We start from the raw sequence: 19,093 nt of genomic DNA on the forward strand, positions 1-19,093 counted from the left end.
TATATATATATATATATATGAGTGCGGGGTGTGCTTGTGTCTCTCTAGCTACTCCCACAGTATTTCTTTATTTATATTTAGTCAATCATATAGTTAACTTACTTTTGTTAAAGTGAACAAACTCGACAACAACCCGCGCGACTTTCCTCTTGCTGTCGTCAGCTACATATCAGCAGGTGAGTATTAATTCTTTTAACGTAATTTTAAACCTACGGAACTTCTACAAATTTACTTATCTACTAACCTACAGTGTACTTGTCCAGTCTTCTATCAATCTATCTATTTATCTATCTATGCATGTATAAATCTATCTGTCTGTCTATCATGTAAGATGGATGTACATAAATATTTAGACTATATATAAATATACATATATATGGGTGTGTGTACTTATATATATATATATATATATATATATATATATATATATATATATATAAGGGCATTACTATACAATAACGCCTCATGCCATGAGGGACTCTAAGGTCAGTCTACTATAAAAAGCACATTTTTACCGAATGCGAGGAAATGCAACACTCAAAGCCAACCCCGGTAAAAATGTAAAAATGTGCTTTTTTATAGTAGTCTGACCTTAGAGTCCCGCATGGCGTGAGGCATTATTGTATAGTAATGCCCTTATATAAATATAAATATATATTTCGGGAATAAATGATGGATTTTTTCCCTTATGAGGTTTTTTTCACGCTAGCTACTTGATAAATTCTTGTAAAAGAATTCGTCCTATTATTGAATTTATATATATATACATATATATATATATATATATATATATATATATATATATATATATATATATATATATATATATGTATGTATGTATGTATGTATGTATGTATGTATGTATGTATATATATATATATATATATATATACATGTATATGTATGAATATATATACACATATGCAGCTATGTGTGTGTGTGTGTGTGTGTGTGTGTGTGTGTGTGTGTGTGTGTGTGTGTGTGTGTGTGTGTGTGTGTGTGTGTGTGTGTGTGTGTGTGTGTGTATGAGTGCGCGCGTGTGTGTGTGTGTGTGTCTGTCTGTTTGTGTCCCAATTCTACTACAATCCGACGGAGAATATATATCCGGCCCGAACTTCGAAGTTACTGTCACTCCTTGTCTTGTAAATGTATAATGAACGACTACTACTTTGCAAAAATCCATTGAGTAATTCTCCAGTTAAACCTTAAAATGTTTATTATCACAGCTCGACAAGAAGACACACACATTGACATATGTGTATACATTAATACATGAACGTATGTGTATGTATGCATGCATGTATGTAGGTTTGTATGTGTGTGTGCGTATGCATGTATGCATGTATGTATGTATGTATGTATGTATGTACATTACTGCAGAGAAAGTCAATTTATGTATGAGTGAGGCAATCGACCAATCTATTCGCTCCTTGCTCTCTTCTTTTCAATACAGATTTTGTATGGCTCCCCCAGTGACCTATTTACTTCTTAAATATTTTCTGTTTAGATAAACAATATGCCTGTTACAACCTCAATGAATTCGTTCCTTTATAGTACCTGTTATACAGGCGTTCATGCATGATGTAACATAGTCACGTATGCACACATGCACTAGGAAAGTATATGCAGGTGCATGGACGTATGAATATATCTATGTGCGTGTGTGTGTGTGTGTGTGTAAATATATGAATATACATGTATATGTGTGTGTGTTTGTAAATATTTAAATATATATGTATGTATATGTATATTTGTGTATGTACATATATACGTATATATATATATATATATATATATATATATATATATATATATATATATATATATATATAAGATTAAGATTAAGATTAATGTAATATAAAGCTGAAGCAAATTAACACCAAATATACAGTGCGTGTGTTTTTATTGGCTAAACTGGCAATATGACCATCCCCAAGTACAACAACATATATATATATAGATAGATAGATAGATAGATAGATAGATAGATAGATAGATAGATACACACATATACATATATATATACATATACATATATATATATATATATATATACATATATATACGTTATATATATATATGTATATGTATATATATGTATATATATATATATATATATATATATATATATATATATGTATATATATATATATATATATATACATATTTCCGTATTCCCGAGCGTCATACTAATATATACTTTTGTCATTTACACCACCTGTCCTCGTCTGTTGTTATTTTTTGTATATTCTCCCATATATATATATATATATATATATATATATATATATATATATATACATATATATGTATATATATATAGGCAATGTTAATTCTCTAAATGAAGTATTAACAGTAACTGCACGATAAAGTGTAGTATATTGCCACTTAAGTGTGGCTGACTCCTAGGGGTGGATGTTACTGTTGCTTTTAGCCCCAGGAGGACATCTCCTCCAGCTGGCTTATCGACACACGACTGTGTCCTGTTTGCCAAGGGAGTTATCCCTCTCACCACGACCAGCAGCACGAACGTATCCGGATTTCAGGGTTATTTCCCTTCTTCGGCGTTCGACAGCTGATGACCTTGGTGAGAGAGAAAAACCTGGCAAAATCTTATATCTTCTTTTCCAGTGACATTCTTCACTGATATTGAAAAGGTGAAAACAAGCAATGTTAATTCTCTAAATGAAGTATTAACAGTAACTGCACGATAAAGTGTAGTATATTGCCACTTAAGTGTGGCTGACCCCTAGGGGTGGATGTTACTGTTGCTTTTAGCCCCAGGAGGACATCTCCTCCAGCTGGCTTATCGACACACGACTGTGTCCTGTTTGCCAAGGGAGTTATCCCTCTCACCACGACCAGCAGCACGAACGTATCCGGATTTCAGGGTTATTTCCCTTCTTCGGCGTTCGACAGCTGATGACCTTGGTGAGAGAGAAAAACCTGGCAAAATCTTATATCTTCTTTTCCAGTGACATTCTTCACTGATATTGAAAAGGTGAAAACAAGCAATGTTAATTCTCTAAATGAAGTATTAACAGTAACTGCACGATAAAGTGTAGTATATTGCCACTTAAGTGTGGCTGACCCCTAGGGGTGGATGTTACTGTTGCTTTTAGCCCCAGGAGGACATCTCCTCCAGCTGGCTTATCGACACACGACTGTGTCCTGTTTGCCAAGGGAGTTATCCCTCTCACCACGACCAGCAGCACGAACGTATCCGGATTTCAGGGTTATTTCCCTTCTTCGGCGTTCGACATATAGTGATTCTAATAACTTTTGGTTCCATCTCAGGGAGCATTTGGCTCAGAGTAACGAGAACAGAGTATGAAATTAATGAAAGAAGTAGGGAACAGGAATCGTGTAGTCAATTTCGTTCCTTTACAGTTGTTTCTGCAATGGGAAAGAGAGCTGGCATATGTATAAGTCAGATGTGTGTATGTGGGCGCATTGTTAGCTGGTTGTTACTCTTTCATTTTTTGCTTGTTTCATTATCCAGCTTTTTGCTTGCTTCAGAAATTTACTGATAGACATAGGTCTTGTTTCATTTTACTGGAATTTAACGGTCAGTATTTTCATTGGAATTTACGTTTTTGTTTCGTTACTATATATACCTGCGTTTGTGTCTTTGATATAATATAATATAAAATAATAGTTTTTGCCTTTTGTATTTCCATATAAACAGAAATGAGTCTTATGCAATCAAAAAATAGCATTACACTCCGGATTCGAACTGGTGACCAGAAAGGAGCAGCAACTGATGCTAGCGTTTATGTTATATTATACGATACTTCGGATAACAGCAGTGAGAAGATCCTTGTGGACAACTTCTGGAAAAATGATTTTAAAATCGGGGCCCTCGACACTTTTGATATTCAACTCCCGGAATCGTTTACAGAAGTGAAAAAAATTGAACTCTGGACCGAAAAGCCCACAGTCGAATTAACATCTTCGATTTGGTTCATACAAACACTGGAATTGGTACGTGGGTTTACTAGAAAGAGCGTAACGTTTCCTGTTTTCCGTTGGATAAGGCCATCCATCCATTATACTCTTTATCCATGGGATACATTCTTACCACAGAACGATCCGGATAAGGAGCAACGGGAAAATGAAATCAAGTACAAACGTGAGATATATTCTTTAGAGTACAGTGAGGGGTCACCTGTTAAGGCAAGTATATTTTTAAGGATTTCTCAAAGTCATTTCATATTTCTTATATTTTATTTATTGTACTGTATTGCATTTATTCATCTATTTTGCAATTGTTTATGAAATTCGTGAAGCTGCCAAGAGTAGTGAGATAATCACAATTACTATATGTTAAATCCAGTATTCTCTTGAGGTGGACTACTATGCGCCAGTGTGGAGAGGATTATCAGAGATTAAATGATAAAAAAAGAGTTTCAAACGCTATCTCTCCGATGTTTGCTTCTTTCCAACACAGAATGACTTTGTTCTTGGTTTGGTTGGGACGGAGGTTGTGGGGTGGGTATTTTTTGGCGAGGACAGTAAATTATCAAATGCAAACCTTTCCAATATCCTACTGTATATTGATATTTGATAGAAAATTTGGCTGTTGTTTCTAGCACTGGACTACTTTAAAGGGTTAAACATTTGTTAAACATTTGATTTCTCATAAATATGAATATGACCTCAAAATACTTTCGGAGTTGGGGTAGAATCGATCATATCGACCCAAGAACTTGTCACGTCTCTCTTTTTTTTTTCTATTTGTACTGCATTTTTTTTAATGAAACAATGTTTGCTTTAAAAGTGTTTAGATGTATTGAAAGATACAGATGAGGAAATAATGGTAAAGCACTATGACCGGTAATCACAGGGATATGAGTTCGAGTTTCATGGTTGGCAGGGAGTAAACTATGAAATTTTAATTAATTCTTTTCTACTCTAGGCACAAGGCTCGAAATTTTTGTGGGGAGGGGGCCAGTCGATTAGATTGACCCCTTACGCAACTGGTACTTAATTTATCGACCCCGGCGGATTTTGAACTCAGAACGTAAAGACAGACGAAATATCGCTAACTTTTCTGCCAGCTCACAGCCTTTAATTCAGAAACATTGTTCACTCTGAACGCTGAGGTAAAAATTCGATCGGGCTCTATTTTGAATATAATGTCCCCCTCTAACTTACTTGAGATCAAATAAATAAATACCAGTAATGTACTGGGGTTTGAGGATTCAGTTCAATACACGCCCCATCTATCTGCCTCTAAAAGATCGGGGTTTTTGTTTAAAAATAATAAATCATAAAAATACCTGCCATGATGCCAAAATCATGCATTATGTACGGGGTGGGAGAATAAAGGTGATCGCATCAACATAGTATTGATTGCTACTTTATATTATCGATATCTTCGACAGCAATCATCGAAGTCAAACCTGAGAGAATTTCACCTCGGAACATAAAGAGACACTAGATCAACTTGATGGACGCTCTACCGATTCTAATAATCCGCTGCCGTTAACATGATTAATAATAAGAATATGTTAAATATCTTTTCAAAACATTTTCTATTTTTCTTTGAACAGTTGAAAACTTTGCCAGCTGATGAAGAATTCTCAAAAACATATCAGGTAAGAACAATTGATAATAAAAGTATTTTACACAACTCTACGTGTATGTAAATATAGGTATAAGGGTACATAAATATATATATATCCATACATATAAATTTGACATGGGCGATTCTTTCTTGTCTTGGGATTTACGGTCAAATGGCTGGGTGGAATTGCGCGAAAAATTATAGATGTGTAGAATGATCCGATGCTGGGCTTTGTATTTTTTCATAGCTCCCATGGTTACCGAGATAATCTACTATAATAATACTCTTGTATTTATAAATGAGAAAGGAAGGGGTGCTAGATGAATAAGACAGGAAGGGGTAATGTCATACTTGGTAGTGGGATGATGAAAATTGTACGCTGAAAAATTAATCAAACAGCGTTTCAACTTTGTGTGAATATATATGTGTGTATGTAAAAGGGGATACGTACCAAGAAACTCACATTTTACTGGCAAAAAAAGTATGCAACAGTGATTCTACAGGACTACACTGAAACTATCGATTAACATGTGGAAGCCGTTAAGTACTGCATTTCTACATCTAGAGAAAAATATACGTGTGTGTGTGTGTTATGAATGGAGAAAGAGGATAAGGAAAATAATGCAAGAATCCATAGCGCGTCGAACAAATATGCTCTCCGTGAATTAGTTATATCCCTTTACGTCCAAGTGTTCGATGACATTTCGCCCGCCAAACTACACGAAACATTTTTTTAATTTTTATTCCAGTGGCAAATATTTTCTGTGAAATGGGATACAAAGCTGAAAAATTGGCTTAGTGGAGTCACAACAAGTTCCTGGGAGAAACTGGAAGACCTGGATAATATTTACTATAAGGAAGGGATTACAAAGCCAAAAGTGAGTTCCTTAAATATTTTCGTTTTTCAATATCGAGCATTTGTGAATAATACAGATGTTTTTAGGTTTAAAACATCATATAAACTTATCAAAATCTACAAAACGTAATAAATAAATATATATATATACACGCAGACACGCGCACACACACACACACACACACACACACACACACACACACACACACACACACACCGACGTGCGGTGTTCATTAAAGATTTTCCCTGATCCACTTCCTAAGGACTGGGATAAACGAAACTTGACATAATTATTAGTCCTTCTCTATATGGCCATCACCAATGGCGACACAGTTCTCGCATCGCTTCATGCTTTATGCTTAAATGTATTGTCTTTATTATACACTACAGGCTAGTGCATATTGGAACGAAGACACGTGGTTTGGATACCAACGACTTAACGGTTGTAACCCAAAATCAATAAAATTGTGTGAAGAAATCCCTTCAAAGTAAGTCAATATTTTCCCTATTTAGAATAATTGTATATTTAAACAAAAACAATTTAAATATTTGGGGCTCACCAAGCATCCCCAGATCCACAGATTATTTCAGTTGCTTTTAAGATAATCTTGTTTTTAAATTCATTTTTACACATTCATTTGTCAAAAAATTGCTTTCTTTTCTCTTTTTTCCTCGTTTTTTGTAAATACTCGTAAAGGAAGTTTTCGTTTACAAATTGTAAGAATAATCTTATTTGATGGAAATATCTCCAGTCACTACTTATATATGTAGCAAAAACTAATAAGTTTTTTTCCGTCGTTCCAAACGAAAAGACTTTGATGCAAATATCTACAATGTGATTTTATCTCACATCTATTAACTTCACAAAATGACTTTGGCCAATGCAGACGACCAATAATGTTACCCGATTCTGTTATTATTATGTTGTTGTTTTTTTTATTTCTTCTTTTTTTTAGACTTAGGGTGGATGAAGACATGATGAAACCAGTTCTGAACGGAAAAACATTGGAAGAATTAATCCAAGAGAAACGACTGTTTTACACAGACTTGGAAATTTTAGAAGGCATTTGCCACAAAGAACAATATGATGTAAGTCACATACACACTCATACACACGCACACATACACACATATAACAAATATATGTATACATACACACATGAAGACAGTCACATTCATAAGTAGCAGAACAAATGAGAACGCGATAGCTTCTCTGATGATCCACCGGGTTCATTCTGAGCGGGACCGGTGATTTTTAACGCACTTCATTAGATGTGGGCTCATTAAAACGGCGTAAAATGTCCTTTACTACAGATTACTATATATGTAGCAAATGCGTAAATACACACACACACACACTCACAGACACATACATACTCATAGAATTGACAATACTGAAAACAGTAAAACATACACACGCGCTGATAAGGCAGCATAACAGGAATACGATAAGGACGCTAAAACTTTAAAAAGTATTATCTTCAAACTGGTTATAAGGACTGGAATAGCATTTCTGTAATTATATTGAAAGAGCCGCTGAGGCTTCCTCCTTCACCAAGTTTCAGAATTTGTTATAATAACCAGAATAACATATTCTTTCAGACATATTTGCAAGTGTTGAAGGTGCTGTCAAATCCAACCGAATCTTCACGTTGGTTACAGAAACCAGAATAATATTTCAGCACAAAAGTAGTGATAACCGTAAATGCTGTTGAAACCGCAACTTTCTATGATGAAAAGTGTGTATGTATTTCAGATATGTGCGCCTATTGCGTTATTTATGCTGAATTCCGAAGATGATTTGGTGCCAATTGCAATACAACTGCAACAGCAGAAAGGGGCAGACAATCCTGTAAGTATCTCAGCAATACGTTGTTTTCTTATGCAATTGTTTTTTACGTATATTTTGTTTTGATATACTTTTAGCTTTGTACATAACCTTACCCTGTTATTGAACGCCAGAAGCATCAACACAAGGAACATTAGTGAAACCTTTCCAACAAACTATCATCAAATGTAAGCATAGTAGGCCGGGTAATGTTGTTTGGGACAGACGAGAAAAAGAAACGAGCAAGACTAAGATCTCCGGCGTTGCAGTAAGGTGGATAAAATTTTGCTATTTCTCTCGAGAGATGTCTAAACGAAGGCTATGCCTCGCTCACTCTCATCTGTCGGATAGCCATTGGCTCTCTTCAGTCTGGTATAAACAAATATAAAGTAAAATGGGTAAAGACCACCATCGGTCATGAGCGTCCTTGGGGTTGCAACCAAGTATTTACCAACCAAGACACAAGTCCAGGCAAGGTTGTTCATGGAAGACCGGCTTTCGCCCATGCATACCAGCCTCCCGTCTCCGCGCCACCGACAATGTCCAAAGGAAAGGCAAAGCCCGATACAGCCTGGCACCTGTGACGTCGCAACTCATTTTTACGGCTGAGTGAACTGGAGCAACGTGAAACAAAGTGACTTGCCCAAGAATACAAAAACGCAGCCCGGTCCGAGAATCGAACTCACTACCCCATTATTGTGAGCCCAGTGCGTTCGATTCCCGGACCGGACTGTGTTTCGTATTCTTCCGCAAGACACTTTATTCCACGTTGCTCTATATTTAGGAGCACTTCGTCGGTTACGACGACGAGCATCCTAGCTGATACGATCAACAGAACAGCCTTCTCATGAAATTAAAGTGCAATTGGTTGAACTACCCTTAACGTAGTCCTCAGGGTATTGAACTCACGACCTTACGATCGTGCGCCAGATAGCCCAACCCAACCACACACAAATTTCCATTCTGTCATATGGTATAAAGCTCTCACGTTCCCATCTATTCCCCAATGCTTATTCTCAAAGCCACTTCACTGACCTCTGCTCGCTCGCCATATTTCTATGTCTTCTGGTTAATTTCATTTCTTTCTCTGCATTTTTCCTATTAAACTATTACAATATTTCCTTTCTTTCAGGTCTTCCTGCCTACTGACGACTGGGGCGTTTGGACCCTTGCGAAAATGTGGTATAACCTGGCTGATTCCAGTTACCATCAATCTGTTGTGCACCTAGGTATTATCATTATTATCATCATCATTATTATTATTATTATTATCATCATCATTATTATTATTATTATTATTATTATTATTATTATTATTATTATTGTTTATTCCACCGAGGTCGACTTTGCCTTTCGTGCTTGTAGCAGTGTTCACACCGCCATAGCCAGCCAAGTGCCAGATAGATGTTTAAGGTTTACCATCTACAAAAAAAAATACTCCTTCAACCGGAAGCTTCAGCACAATTTTCGTCCACCCAATTTATAATTTTACACATGATTGCCTCGAGGCTATGATGGAAACTGTGCTCAGATGTAGAGACGTCATAAAACTGAAACATGCTGCCAGTTAACAACCCTTTGTTGCTGCAATAATCAATATTGACTGATTTCTTTTGCTCGGTTATTTGCTTTCTTTTCTTGTTACATTCTATTATGTTATTTAATCTCGTGATTCCCCACCCCCCACTGATTTAAACATCTTTATGAAAACTTAACCGTGTCACACGACACTGGCTTTCAGTCATGCAACCATAACTACTCGGGGCTGGTCTTATGATGAGAATGGATTACAAAAGAATACTTAAAGTCCTAATGTACAGCCAGCTTGAATGTGGACAAGGAAATGTTTCACAGCCATTGCTCGGGTGCAAAGAGAAACTAAAGAGTAACCTTTTGGTTGCCAATATGCCGTATGAGATCTTTGATTAAGTGGCTCTAGAATGACTAAAGCTCTGTGTGTCGAGATGCACCATTTGATGTTTTGTATATAACACCTCACCTCTAATATTATCGTCACATGAACAACAAAACAGAAATTTGATATTCGCTTGAGCCAACCGTTCTATTTTTCATGTTTATTTATAGCTAGGTAAATATCCAGGTTAGAGGGATATAACTCATAAATATAAATGATGTTTCCAATGGAAAGCTAGTGTTAATCTCCTTGGTAAAGTGGTTGACCATATGGGAGTGAAAACTTCTTTTATAGCAAGGTCATACATAAGAGAATGGGACTTAAATACATTCATCCACAAATCGGCATCTCACATTCACATAAACGCTCATACCGTACACATTAACACATACAAGAATAGACGAGCCATTACGCATATATTTACGACATCCACATTTACATATCAAGAAATATGCGTAATTGCTCATATATACATGCATATATATGTGTGTGTGTGTGTGAATCAGTTGACAGCAAAAAAGAAAAAAAGGAAAACATTTTCTTGTTCCTATCATCAACAATGAAATGCATAAACGACGGATATCTCAACAACAACAACAACAACAACACTTCCCCTCCAACAGCAAAGCAATAAAATTCATAAAAACTTTCAACGAATATATTTTGCAGGTTTAACTCATTTATTGATGCAAGTGGTTGTTCTTGCCCTTCACAGAAACGTATCTGTGTCGCATCCAGTCTACAAGATTTTGGCACCTCACACACTTTTCCTTTTAGCCATCAACGAGTGAGTTTTGTTTTTGTTTTTGTTTTTTTTTTCTGGGGGTTTTCTTCTCTTGTAATAGCAAGAGATAACCTCTAATTTTCAGTCGCATTCTTCACAATTTACCAACAATAAAAATTAGTGAAACAATTTTTTTTAGTAGGAATAAATGTTTGGTAAGATCAGTTGCTATAAAGAGTAAGGAAATATCTATCAGATGGCAAAAGTGCTAAAATGCTTAGTCAAATCTTGCTCAAATTATATCTTACGTGTCTTAAATATATGAAAGACATACGAGATGAAGTTATCCTTGACGTGCTTTCTCTCTATATGCTATACCTAGGGACGATGGTAGTCATAGACGACCATGTAAAAATCTAGGAGTTCAAAATTGGCCTTGGAGAAATAGAAATGTGATTACAGATAGGTAGATAGTTAGATAGATAGATAGATGGATAGATAGATAGATAGATAGATAGATAGATAGATAGATAGAGAGAGAGATAGATAGATAGGTAGATAGATAGATAGATAGATAGATATGTATATACACATGCATAAATATATAATTGTTTACGTAATTCCTATTCCCTTGTCCATTTAATAATTCATATTACTCAACTCATCTGACGATTTAGCATAAATATTGAGTTATAACAATCAGTTATTGATATCACTACACGTAAACGAAATATGTGTATATTTGCGCCCGTTCGTGTGTGTGTGTGTGTGTGTGTGTGTATGTGTGTGTGTGTGTGTGTGTGTGTATGTAGGTAGGTAGGTAGGTAACATTGATTTTATATAATAATTATCACCACCTGGGCGTTTAGACGCACCTTTCTTACAATATTGTTCAATTTTTTGATTCACCTGATTTTATTTTCCCAGTTATGCATTTCAAATACTAGTATCGCCTGGAGGTTTGATCGATAATGTAATGGTGATTGGACGAGATGGAATGTTTGAACTTATTCATAAAAGGTAAGATATAAACGCAAATTATCCTGTGTCAACTGTATTATTGATGAGGTTGAACAGATAGGTATGTTCAAAAAGCAATAGGAAGTGCCCAGTTGCATACTCTTACGTGAAATTTGAGTCCAGTTTGTCTGAGCTTGGACTGTCATGCTATCACTCCGATGCTGCTTCTTCTTTTTTTCTGGTACTCTATGCATAGGTCTGTGCGTATGGGGAGGCTCTCTCTCTGTATGTCTGCATCTTTTTTCTGTGTACGTGTATAGTATGTCTGTGTGTATGTATCTGTGTTATGTATGTGCGTGTGTGTATGTGTTTGTCTGCCTCTGTTTGTTTTTGAGTGTGTGCGTAAGTGTATATGTAAATATATTTCTACTATTATATCTTATTAACTTTTGGATATACACGTTTTATATACATCCGTATTGACTTTCTCATTTGTAATGTCTTTATTATACATATACATACATACATATATATATATATATATATATATATATATATATATATATATATATATATATATATATATACATATATATATATATATATATATATATATATATATATATATATATATATATATATATATATATATATATATATATATATATATACAGATACGACAGGCGTAAATAGACACCCTTATAATCATGAATATTTATTTAAATCTGAAATTATACATTCAAATTATTTATTAATGGTTATTCTGTGAATATTTAATATTGTAGACATGTTACTGATCAGATGGGGAATTTCTTACCAAGTTTCATGCAGTAATCTCCCTAATATTAGTTTATCCCTGATATTATTATATATATATATATCTGTATAGTTCACAGGGATGGAACTTTTTAAGTGATGGACATCCAGCTACTGATTTTGAAAACCGAAAAGTAAGCGTTTCTCTTTTTGTTGATTTCTCGGCGTTCTGGTTTCAAATCCTGCGTTTCCAACTATAAGTTTATGTTCATAGTTTCGATGTTAGTAAAGAATTACTAGTTTAGATTAGGTAAGTGGAATTACTAGAACCAGAGCGAAGTGGCTTTAAGTATCTCTTCTGGGTTTTTGTATCCGGACAATACCTGAGACAGCTGTGGTTCCAACATCTCTCGGCCTTATCTTACCTTTGGACGGCATCGGTGGCGGGAGATGAGAGACTTGCATACGTGAACAACTGTGTGGTCTTGTATTAAAAAAATATATTTGCCCAAGTTTGTGACGTGGACAGAAGACTTCTGTGTTTAGCCCCTTGTGGGCAATAAAGAAATAAGAAACGTTAGCACGCCGGGCGAAATGCTTAGCGGTATTTCGTCTGCCGTTACGTTCTGAGTTCAAATTCCGATGAGTTCAAATGTGCCGGTCTTTCTTTCGGGGTCGATAAATTAAGTACCAGTTGCGTACTGAGGTCGATCCAATCGACTGCCCCACCCACCCAACAAAATCTCGAGCCTTGTGCCTAGAGTAGAAAAGAACATAATCAACACGTTTCTCTGGCGCAACTCAGTTTAGTTGAGAACATATCTCTGCTTTCTAACTTCAGGTTGATGATCCGAAAGTTTTACCCAAATACTATTTCAGAGATGATTCACTTCTATTGTACAACTCAATATATAAGTATGTATCCAGCTATATAGATATCTACTATGGTAATTATATCGATTTGTTTATCTGTTTTATGTTATATTTATTATATTACAATAAATAGGTTTGGAAGAAAGAAAGTTGTAGTCAAAGAGTACAGCAGGGCTCGCCGCCGCCACCCTACCGAAGCTTCGTGGTGCTTTAGAGGTTTTCGTTCAATAAACACTCACAACGCCCGGTCTGGGAATCGAAACTGCGATCCTACGACCGCGAGTCCACTACCCAAACCACTGGGCCACTGCGTCTCCACACACACACACACACACACACACACACACACACACACATATATATATATATATATAGCACATATATATGTGTGTGTGTGTGTGTGTGTGTGTGTGTGTGCTGTATATATATATATAAAAGCTATATATTTAAGCATACATAGCGTCCCGTTGATATATAGGGAGCAGAACAAAGCAATTTACTGCTACGTTGGGGACAGAACACGTGACGCCGCAAAAGCAATAGATAAATCCATTTCTTTTCTTTTTATCGATTTAGAAATTGAAAACAAATTGAAGGAACGAGAAATTGTTACAAATAACCGCTTGTTTTACTTTTAGTTTTTTTCTTGCCAAAAATGAAACCATCCGATATTTGTACAGGATTTTTTCTAATCATATTTCCGTTTTAATTACAAATTCAGCTAATGAAGACGATGTAACTAATGACTGGGAGATACAAAACTGGATAGAAAGTATGGCCGTAGGACACGAGAATGGAGGTTTACAGGTAAATGATGTTTATAATTATTGGAGACTGGTTGTTGTTGTTGTTGTTGTTGTTACTGTTGTTGTCCATGAAGTTGTATAAAATTAGGGTTCCTTATTTTTCTCAATGCCCCTACGCTGGACCGTTCAACCTGTTAGTTACAAAATCCAGGAGTAAATGTTTAGTATTTGATCTCCAGTGTCCTATGAAGTCAAAAAAGATTGAGAAAAATTGCCACAGGCTGTGATATGAGGTTGATTTGGGTGCAAATTTTAGCAGGTCGAACAACGTAGGAAAAGCTTCCTCGTTTTGATGTCTAATAGTTTCGTACGTTCTCGGAATTCACTTGCCATTGAGTCTAGTTTTGTTTGGTCTGATCTGGTAGTAGGCATCATGCTATTGCTAATTGTTTTAGTCACTTAAATGATCATCAACTGCTATAGAGACACTCTAAGCCCGTCTACCTCTTGACCCACAAAAAAAGGGAGATGTGGTAACTGCAGGGAGAGAAAGAGAGAGAAGGGGAGAGAAAGCTGCAGCAGCAATCGACTGGTATACATTCACAGTTGAGCAAGCTGGAGCAACGTAATATGATGGGCCGTTCTCAAAGACACAGTGGGACGCTCAATCTGGGAAGAGACATCCCCGACCATTAGGCTACGCGATTTCACACTTCAATAGAGTTGAATATAAAATTCTGTCCGTTGCTTTTTTACAGGGTTTACCAATGAAAGATGGCAAAGGTCACATGTCTTCAAAAGAAGAATTAAAAGAGATTCTAGCCATAACTATCTTCACCTGCAGCGTGACACATGCCGCTGCCAATTTCCTGCAGTATGAAGAATATGGTTTCCCTACAAATTATCCAATGACGCTAAGGACACCATTGTTAAAAGACAAAGTAAGTTTATTTTTCGTTTTTTTCTTTTTTTATAGAATGTTTTATATAGCTTGTTAATGTGTGCTAGTATGCGATAATGAAGTATGCAATATGTGATAATGATCATGTATTAATTTATAACATTGTGAGATAATATGTCATATTGCAGGAATCTCCGACAACATTTGATAACATGTAATAACGTATGATTAATGTATTGCAGCATTAGGGATAATGCAACAAAAGAAATATCTGCTGTGTAAAATCTTAAAGAGAAGTTCAAGCAAATAAGTTCGTTTCCAACCATTTTATCAATTGAAAGTAACCAAGTACGTTAAATATACGTTCACTCTACGACATGTAGATCTATGACGAAATGATGTGGTGGAGATGTTGTTAAACCGAAGATCAAGGTCACTGACACACAACATTGTAGTCGTGAGAACACTGAAATGACTTGTTGGAAACAGTTTTAAAAGTTCAGCTTTTTTCTTGCACATATCTCTTATGAGTGGGTTAATGTAGACGTAGACCTACACAAGAATGGTTTATTTTCCTCTTTGTTCTTTTCATTTCCGCCATTTTACATCTATAGAACCCTAAAACAGAGAACGATGTCATTGCTGCTATCCCCAATAAAGCAGAAACTTTTAACATTGTAACACTGACTCGCGTACTCAGTGAAAGCGCAACCAATTCCTTGGGTAATTTTGAAACACAATATATCTACGACCCGAAAGCAGTTGGTTGTGTCAAAGAGTAAGTATAAATGTTAAATTATACGAAAAAAAATATACAAGGCATGTGATATTAGGAGGCTCTCCAATACGTCATAATGTTGTGTTCGTTAATTTGATAATGTAGATAATATGTGATAACATGGGTTAATGGGATGTGGTGTGAGAACGTGATATAATACGATAATGATAAAGTGAGTAAACATCTAATAACGTGAAAATGATGTCATAATTTGTGATAGCATCATATGTGATACCATGTAATAATCTTTTCTACTCTAGGCACAAGGTTCGAAATTTGGGGGGAGGGGGCCAGTCGATTAGATCGACCCAACTGGCATTTAATTTATCGATCTTGAAAGGATGAAAGGCAAAATTGACCTTGGCAGAATTTGAACTCAGAACGTAAAGGCAGAAGGAATACTGCTAAGCATTTCGCTCGGCGTGCTAACGTCTCTGCCAGCTCACCGCCGTAGATGCATGAAATATATATGTGACATTGTGTAGCATATATGTGAAAATGTACTAATATAATACGTCATAACATGTGAGATCAGTATTATCTATTAATATCATATAATGTATGGTGTTAACGTGAGATGGTATGTGTTAATATGACATATAATATGTAATACTATGTGATAATCAATGATAATATACTGCAATGCAGTATTATGCGATTAATATACGATAGTATGCAATAAAGAAATGATGTTATATGTTAATATCTGCAAGTATTGGATAATGGTATGTAATAAATTTGATAAAGAGAAATCGTATTATAACGTGGCAACATGTGATATGTCGTGATATATTTTAATATGGATTAATACGTAATATAACATGATAATGTGATAACATTTGATATACATGACAATAGGATGTATACCATATAAAATGTTCTTGTGCTAATGTTTGATAATATATTTAAAATGTGTAACTTTGTATGAATGAGTGTGAAAACGGGATAAGTAGAATATGTGATAATTTTATTAAGTTTGATAAAAATGTTAAGTTTGAATATTTAACAATATGAAAATTATAATATCTCTGAGACTGAACCAAAACTGGTGAAGAAGCACGTGATAAAATCTTGGTACATTTCATTCTTAACTGGCAACGTTAAGATGAAAAAGTGACAAGGTCTCAGTGGTAGTATTACTAAATGTGTTCTGGAAAACAGACAGAATTTAATCTGCATTAATATCTCGTTATATTTTTCTTATTTCTTTTTTTTCTTCTCGTTCTCTCTTTTTCTATTTTAGTTTCCGGTCAGACTTGAAAAGAATTAGTGACGGAATTAGAAGAAGAAATAGGACCTTAGATAAACCTTACGAAGTCTTGGACCCTGTCAACATTCCTAATGCTATCAGCATTTAAATATGTGTGTGTGCGTGTGTGTGTGTGTATACATATTATATTATATTATATTATATTATATTATATTATATATCATTATGCTACAATATACTATATTAAAAACTTCGCTTCTAAAAAACTTCACAAATTACTATTCTGTGTTTCACATTATTGATCATCAGACAGAAGCGATCATTTAGATGATTAGTTACGGAAAACACTGGTGATGTGTTGATGTTTTCCGGCAGAAGGTTGCCGATAGTTTAATTGAGGTGTTTCTATATTTTGCTATTCTATGCCGATTTGAATAAAGTATATAAAAACTCAATAGTTACCTTACAACTCATATTGTTGTGGTTTGCTGAAAATGTTATTATATAGGTTATTCTATAAAATAATAGCTTTAGCGGTTTCCCTATTTATTGCATATATTCATAGACATTTTGTCCTAGAGTTGTGTATTTCGGCAATTTGATCCTTCTTTGTCGCTTCATAAGAATTTTTCTCTCTTTGGGAATGATATTTTTATGTATTTTCACATTCCTTTCTGAAACAACTTTAATACATATGGCTAGCATTACTGACCTTAATTGCTTGGTTTATACGACATTGTTTTTCAGAGAGCAACTTTCGAATCAGTTATGTTTGACAATCTATTTTCACTCGATTTCCAGTCAGCGCTTTGGAAGTTCGAGCTCGACACAGGTCGATTGTTTCTTGTAAGAGGTTTATCTATAACCTCCTATCGCTAAATATATTGTAAGTTCTGCAAGAACATGGTGGAAGAAAATAGGCAGCATCCCGTTCACATGATGAGTGAGTTTCGTGTTAATTATGAAGTAGTGATATCAAATGTTATTGCCGCTGGCTGTGTGGAGGGGTAGTATTTGTTCTACGAAGAAGAAGGTCAAACAGGGATTTTGTTTGTCTTTGTTCATTCGGTGACATTCCTGAGAGGAATAGGCCTGCCTCCGGGTTGGATGGTACTGCGTGTGTTAAAGCCACTCAGAAATAGTACATTAATGAGTACATTAATTTTGCTAATAATTTTTATAACTCTCATAGGCTATCTTTAAATTTACCATCATGATTTGAGATATGATTATTTGCCAACATAATATGGCAGTCCTGGTTAGGACGAATGTTATTGTTATTTAGCCCCAGGAAACATCGTCTCCAGGTGGCTATATGACACACTATCTGTGTCCTTATATTTTCGAACAAGGGAGTTTAGCGTCTCCACTCAGCACAAAGCAATATCTGCGTACCGCAGTTTCTGGGTTATTTTTCTTTGTCAGCACAGAATAACTGCTCGTCTAGAGATGGCGCTGCTAAACTCTTGAGAGAAATGGAGAGAGGGAGAGAGAGAGAGACAGAGACAGACAGAGAGAGAGACAGAGAGACGGACAGAAAAAGAAAGAGACAATCTGCGTATGTGTCTAAAAGAACAAGAGAATATGTTTTATCGTAGTTAGGAAGTTACCCGAGTTGGAAAGTTCGATCCAAGTAACAACAACAGCAACAACAACAGTTTGTGCTCGTAAAAGTTGAAATTCGTCGAATCCGGAGAAAATTACCACCAACCAGGATATAATAACAACAAAAATGAGACTCTAACATGAATTATAGTAATTACAAGAATTCCATAATCAATTAATTATTCTTAACGAGAGAATAACAGAAATAATTTATATAATAACAGATGGATAATATAATAAGCAGAAAACAAATTCCTAGCCATAACCTGGTTTTCGGTAATTATAAGAAATAAAAACGGTGAAAAAGGATCTTATTGCAGCCATAAATCCATATGGCTGACAGGCACGTCTGTGTATAAATACAATATTAGC

At 35.3% G+C, this 19,093-nt stretch overlaps 1 protein-coding gene across 2 annotated transcripts; it reads left to right on the plus strand.

Annotated features, from left to right (window-relative positions):
• The first annotated feature begins 29 nt into the window (after positions 1-29).
• On the plus strand, positions 30-17,391 carry LOC106873092 (polyunsaturated fatty acid 5-lipoxygenase). Of its 2 annotated transcripts, none has more exons than XM_089337875.1 (16): positions 30-176; positions 3,689-4,176; positions 5,556-5,600; positions 6,319-6,447; positions 6,816-6,913; positions 7,382-7,514; positions 8,182-8,277; positions 9,386-9,482; positions 10,838-10,955; positions 11,820-11,912; positions 12,742-12,802; positions 13,450-13,555; positions 14,203-14,288; positions 14,986-15,168; positions 15,743-15,906; positions 17,150-17,391. In XM_089337875.1, the coding sequence occupies exons 2-16, from the start codon at positions 3,691-3,693 to the stop codon at positions 17,262-17,264; spliced, it is 2,010 nt and encodes a 669-aa protein (XP_089194001.1). In that variant the 5' UTR covers positions 30-176; positions 3,689-3,690; the 3' UTR covers positions 17,265-17,391. The 2 variants fall into 2 exon arrangements, with proteins under 2 accessions (XP_089194001.1, XP_089194002.1); XM_089337876.1 differs by having other exon boundaries at positions 43-176; positions 3,659-4,176.
• The last annotated feature ends 1,702 nt before the right edge of the window (positions 17,392-19,093 follow it).

This window comes from Octopus bimaculoides, chromosome 20, assembly GCF_046866305.1.
Source record: "Octopus bimaculoides isolate indiv1 chromosome 20, ASM4686630v1, whole genome shotgun sequence".
Classification (NCBI taxonomy): Eukaryota; Metazoa; Mollusca; class Cephalopoda; order Octopoda; family Octopodidae; genus Octopus; species Octopus bimaculoides.

What these genes read in the sequence shown, in the direction of transcription:
- LOC106873092 (XM_089337875.1), top strand. Translation starts at nt 3,691, where the DNA reads ATGAGTCTTATGCAATCAAAAAATAGCATTACACTCCGGATTCGAACT. An exon ending in AGAAAGGGGCAGACAATCCT is followed by an intron (nt 8,278 to 9,385) that starts GTAAGTATCTCA and finishes CCTTTCTTTCAG; the next exon opens with GTCTTCCTGCCTACTGACGA. An exon ending in TTTGAACTTATTCATAAAAG is followed by an intron (nt 11,913 to 12,741) that starts GTAAGATATAAA and finishes ATATCTGTATAG; the next exon opens with TTCACAGGGATGGAACTTTT.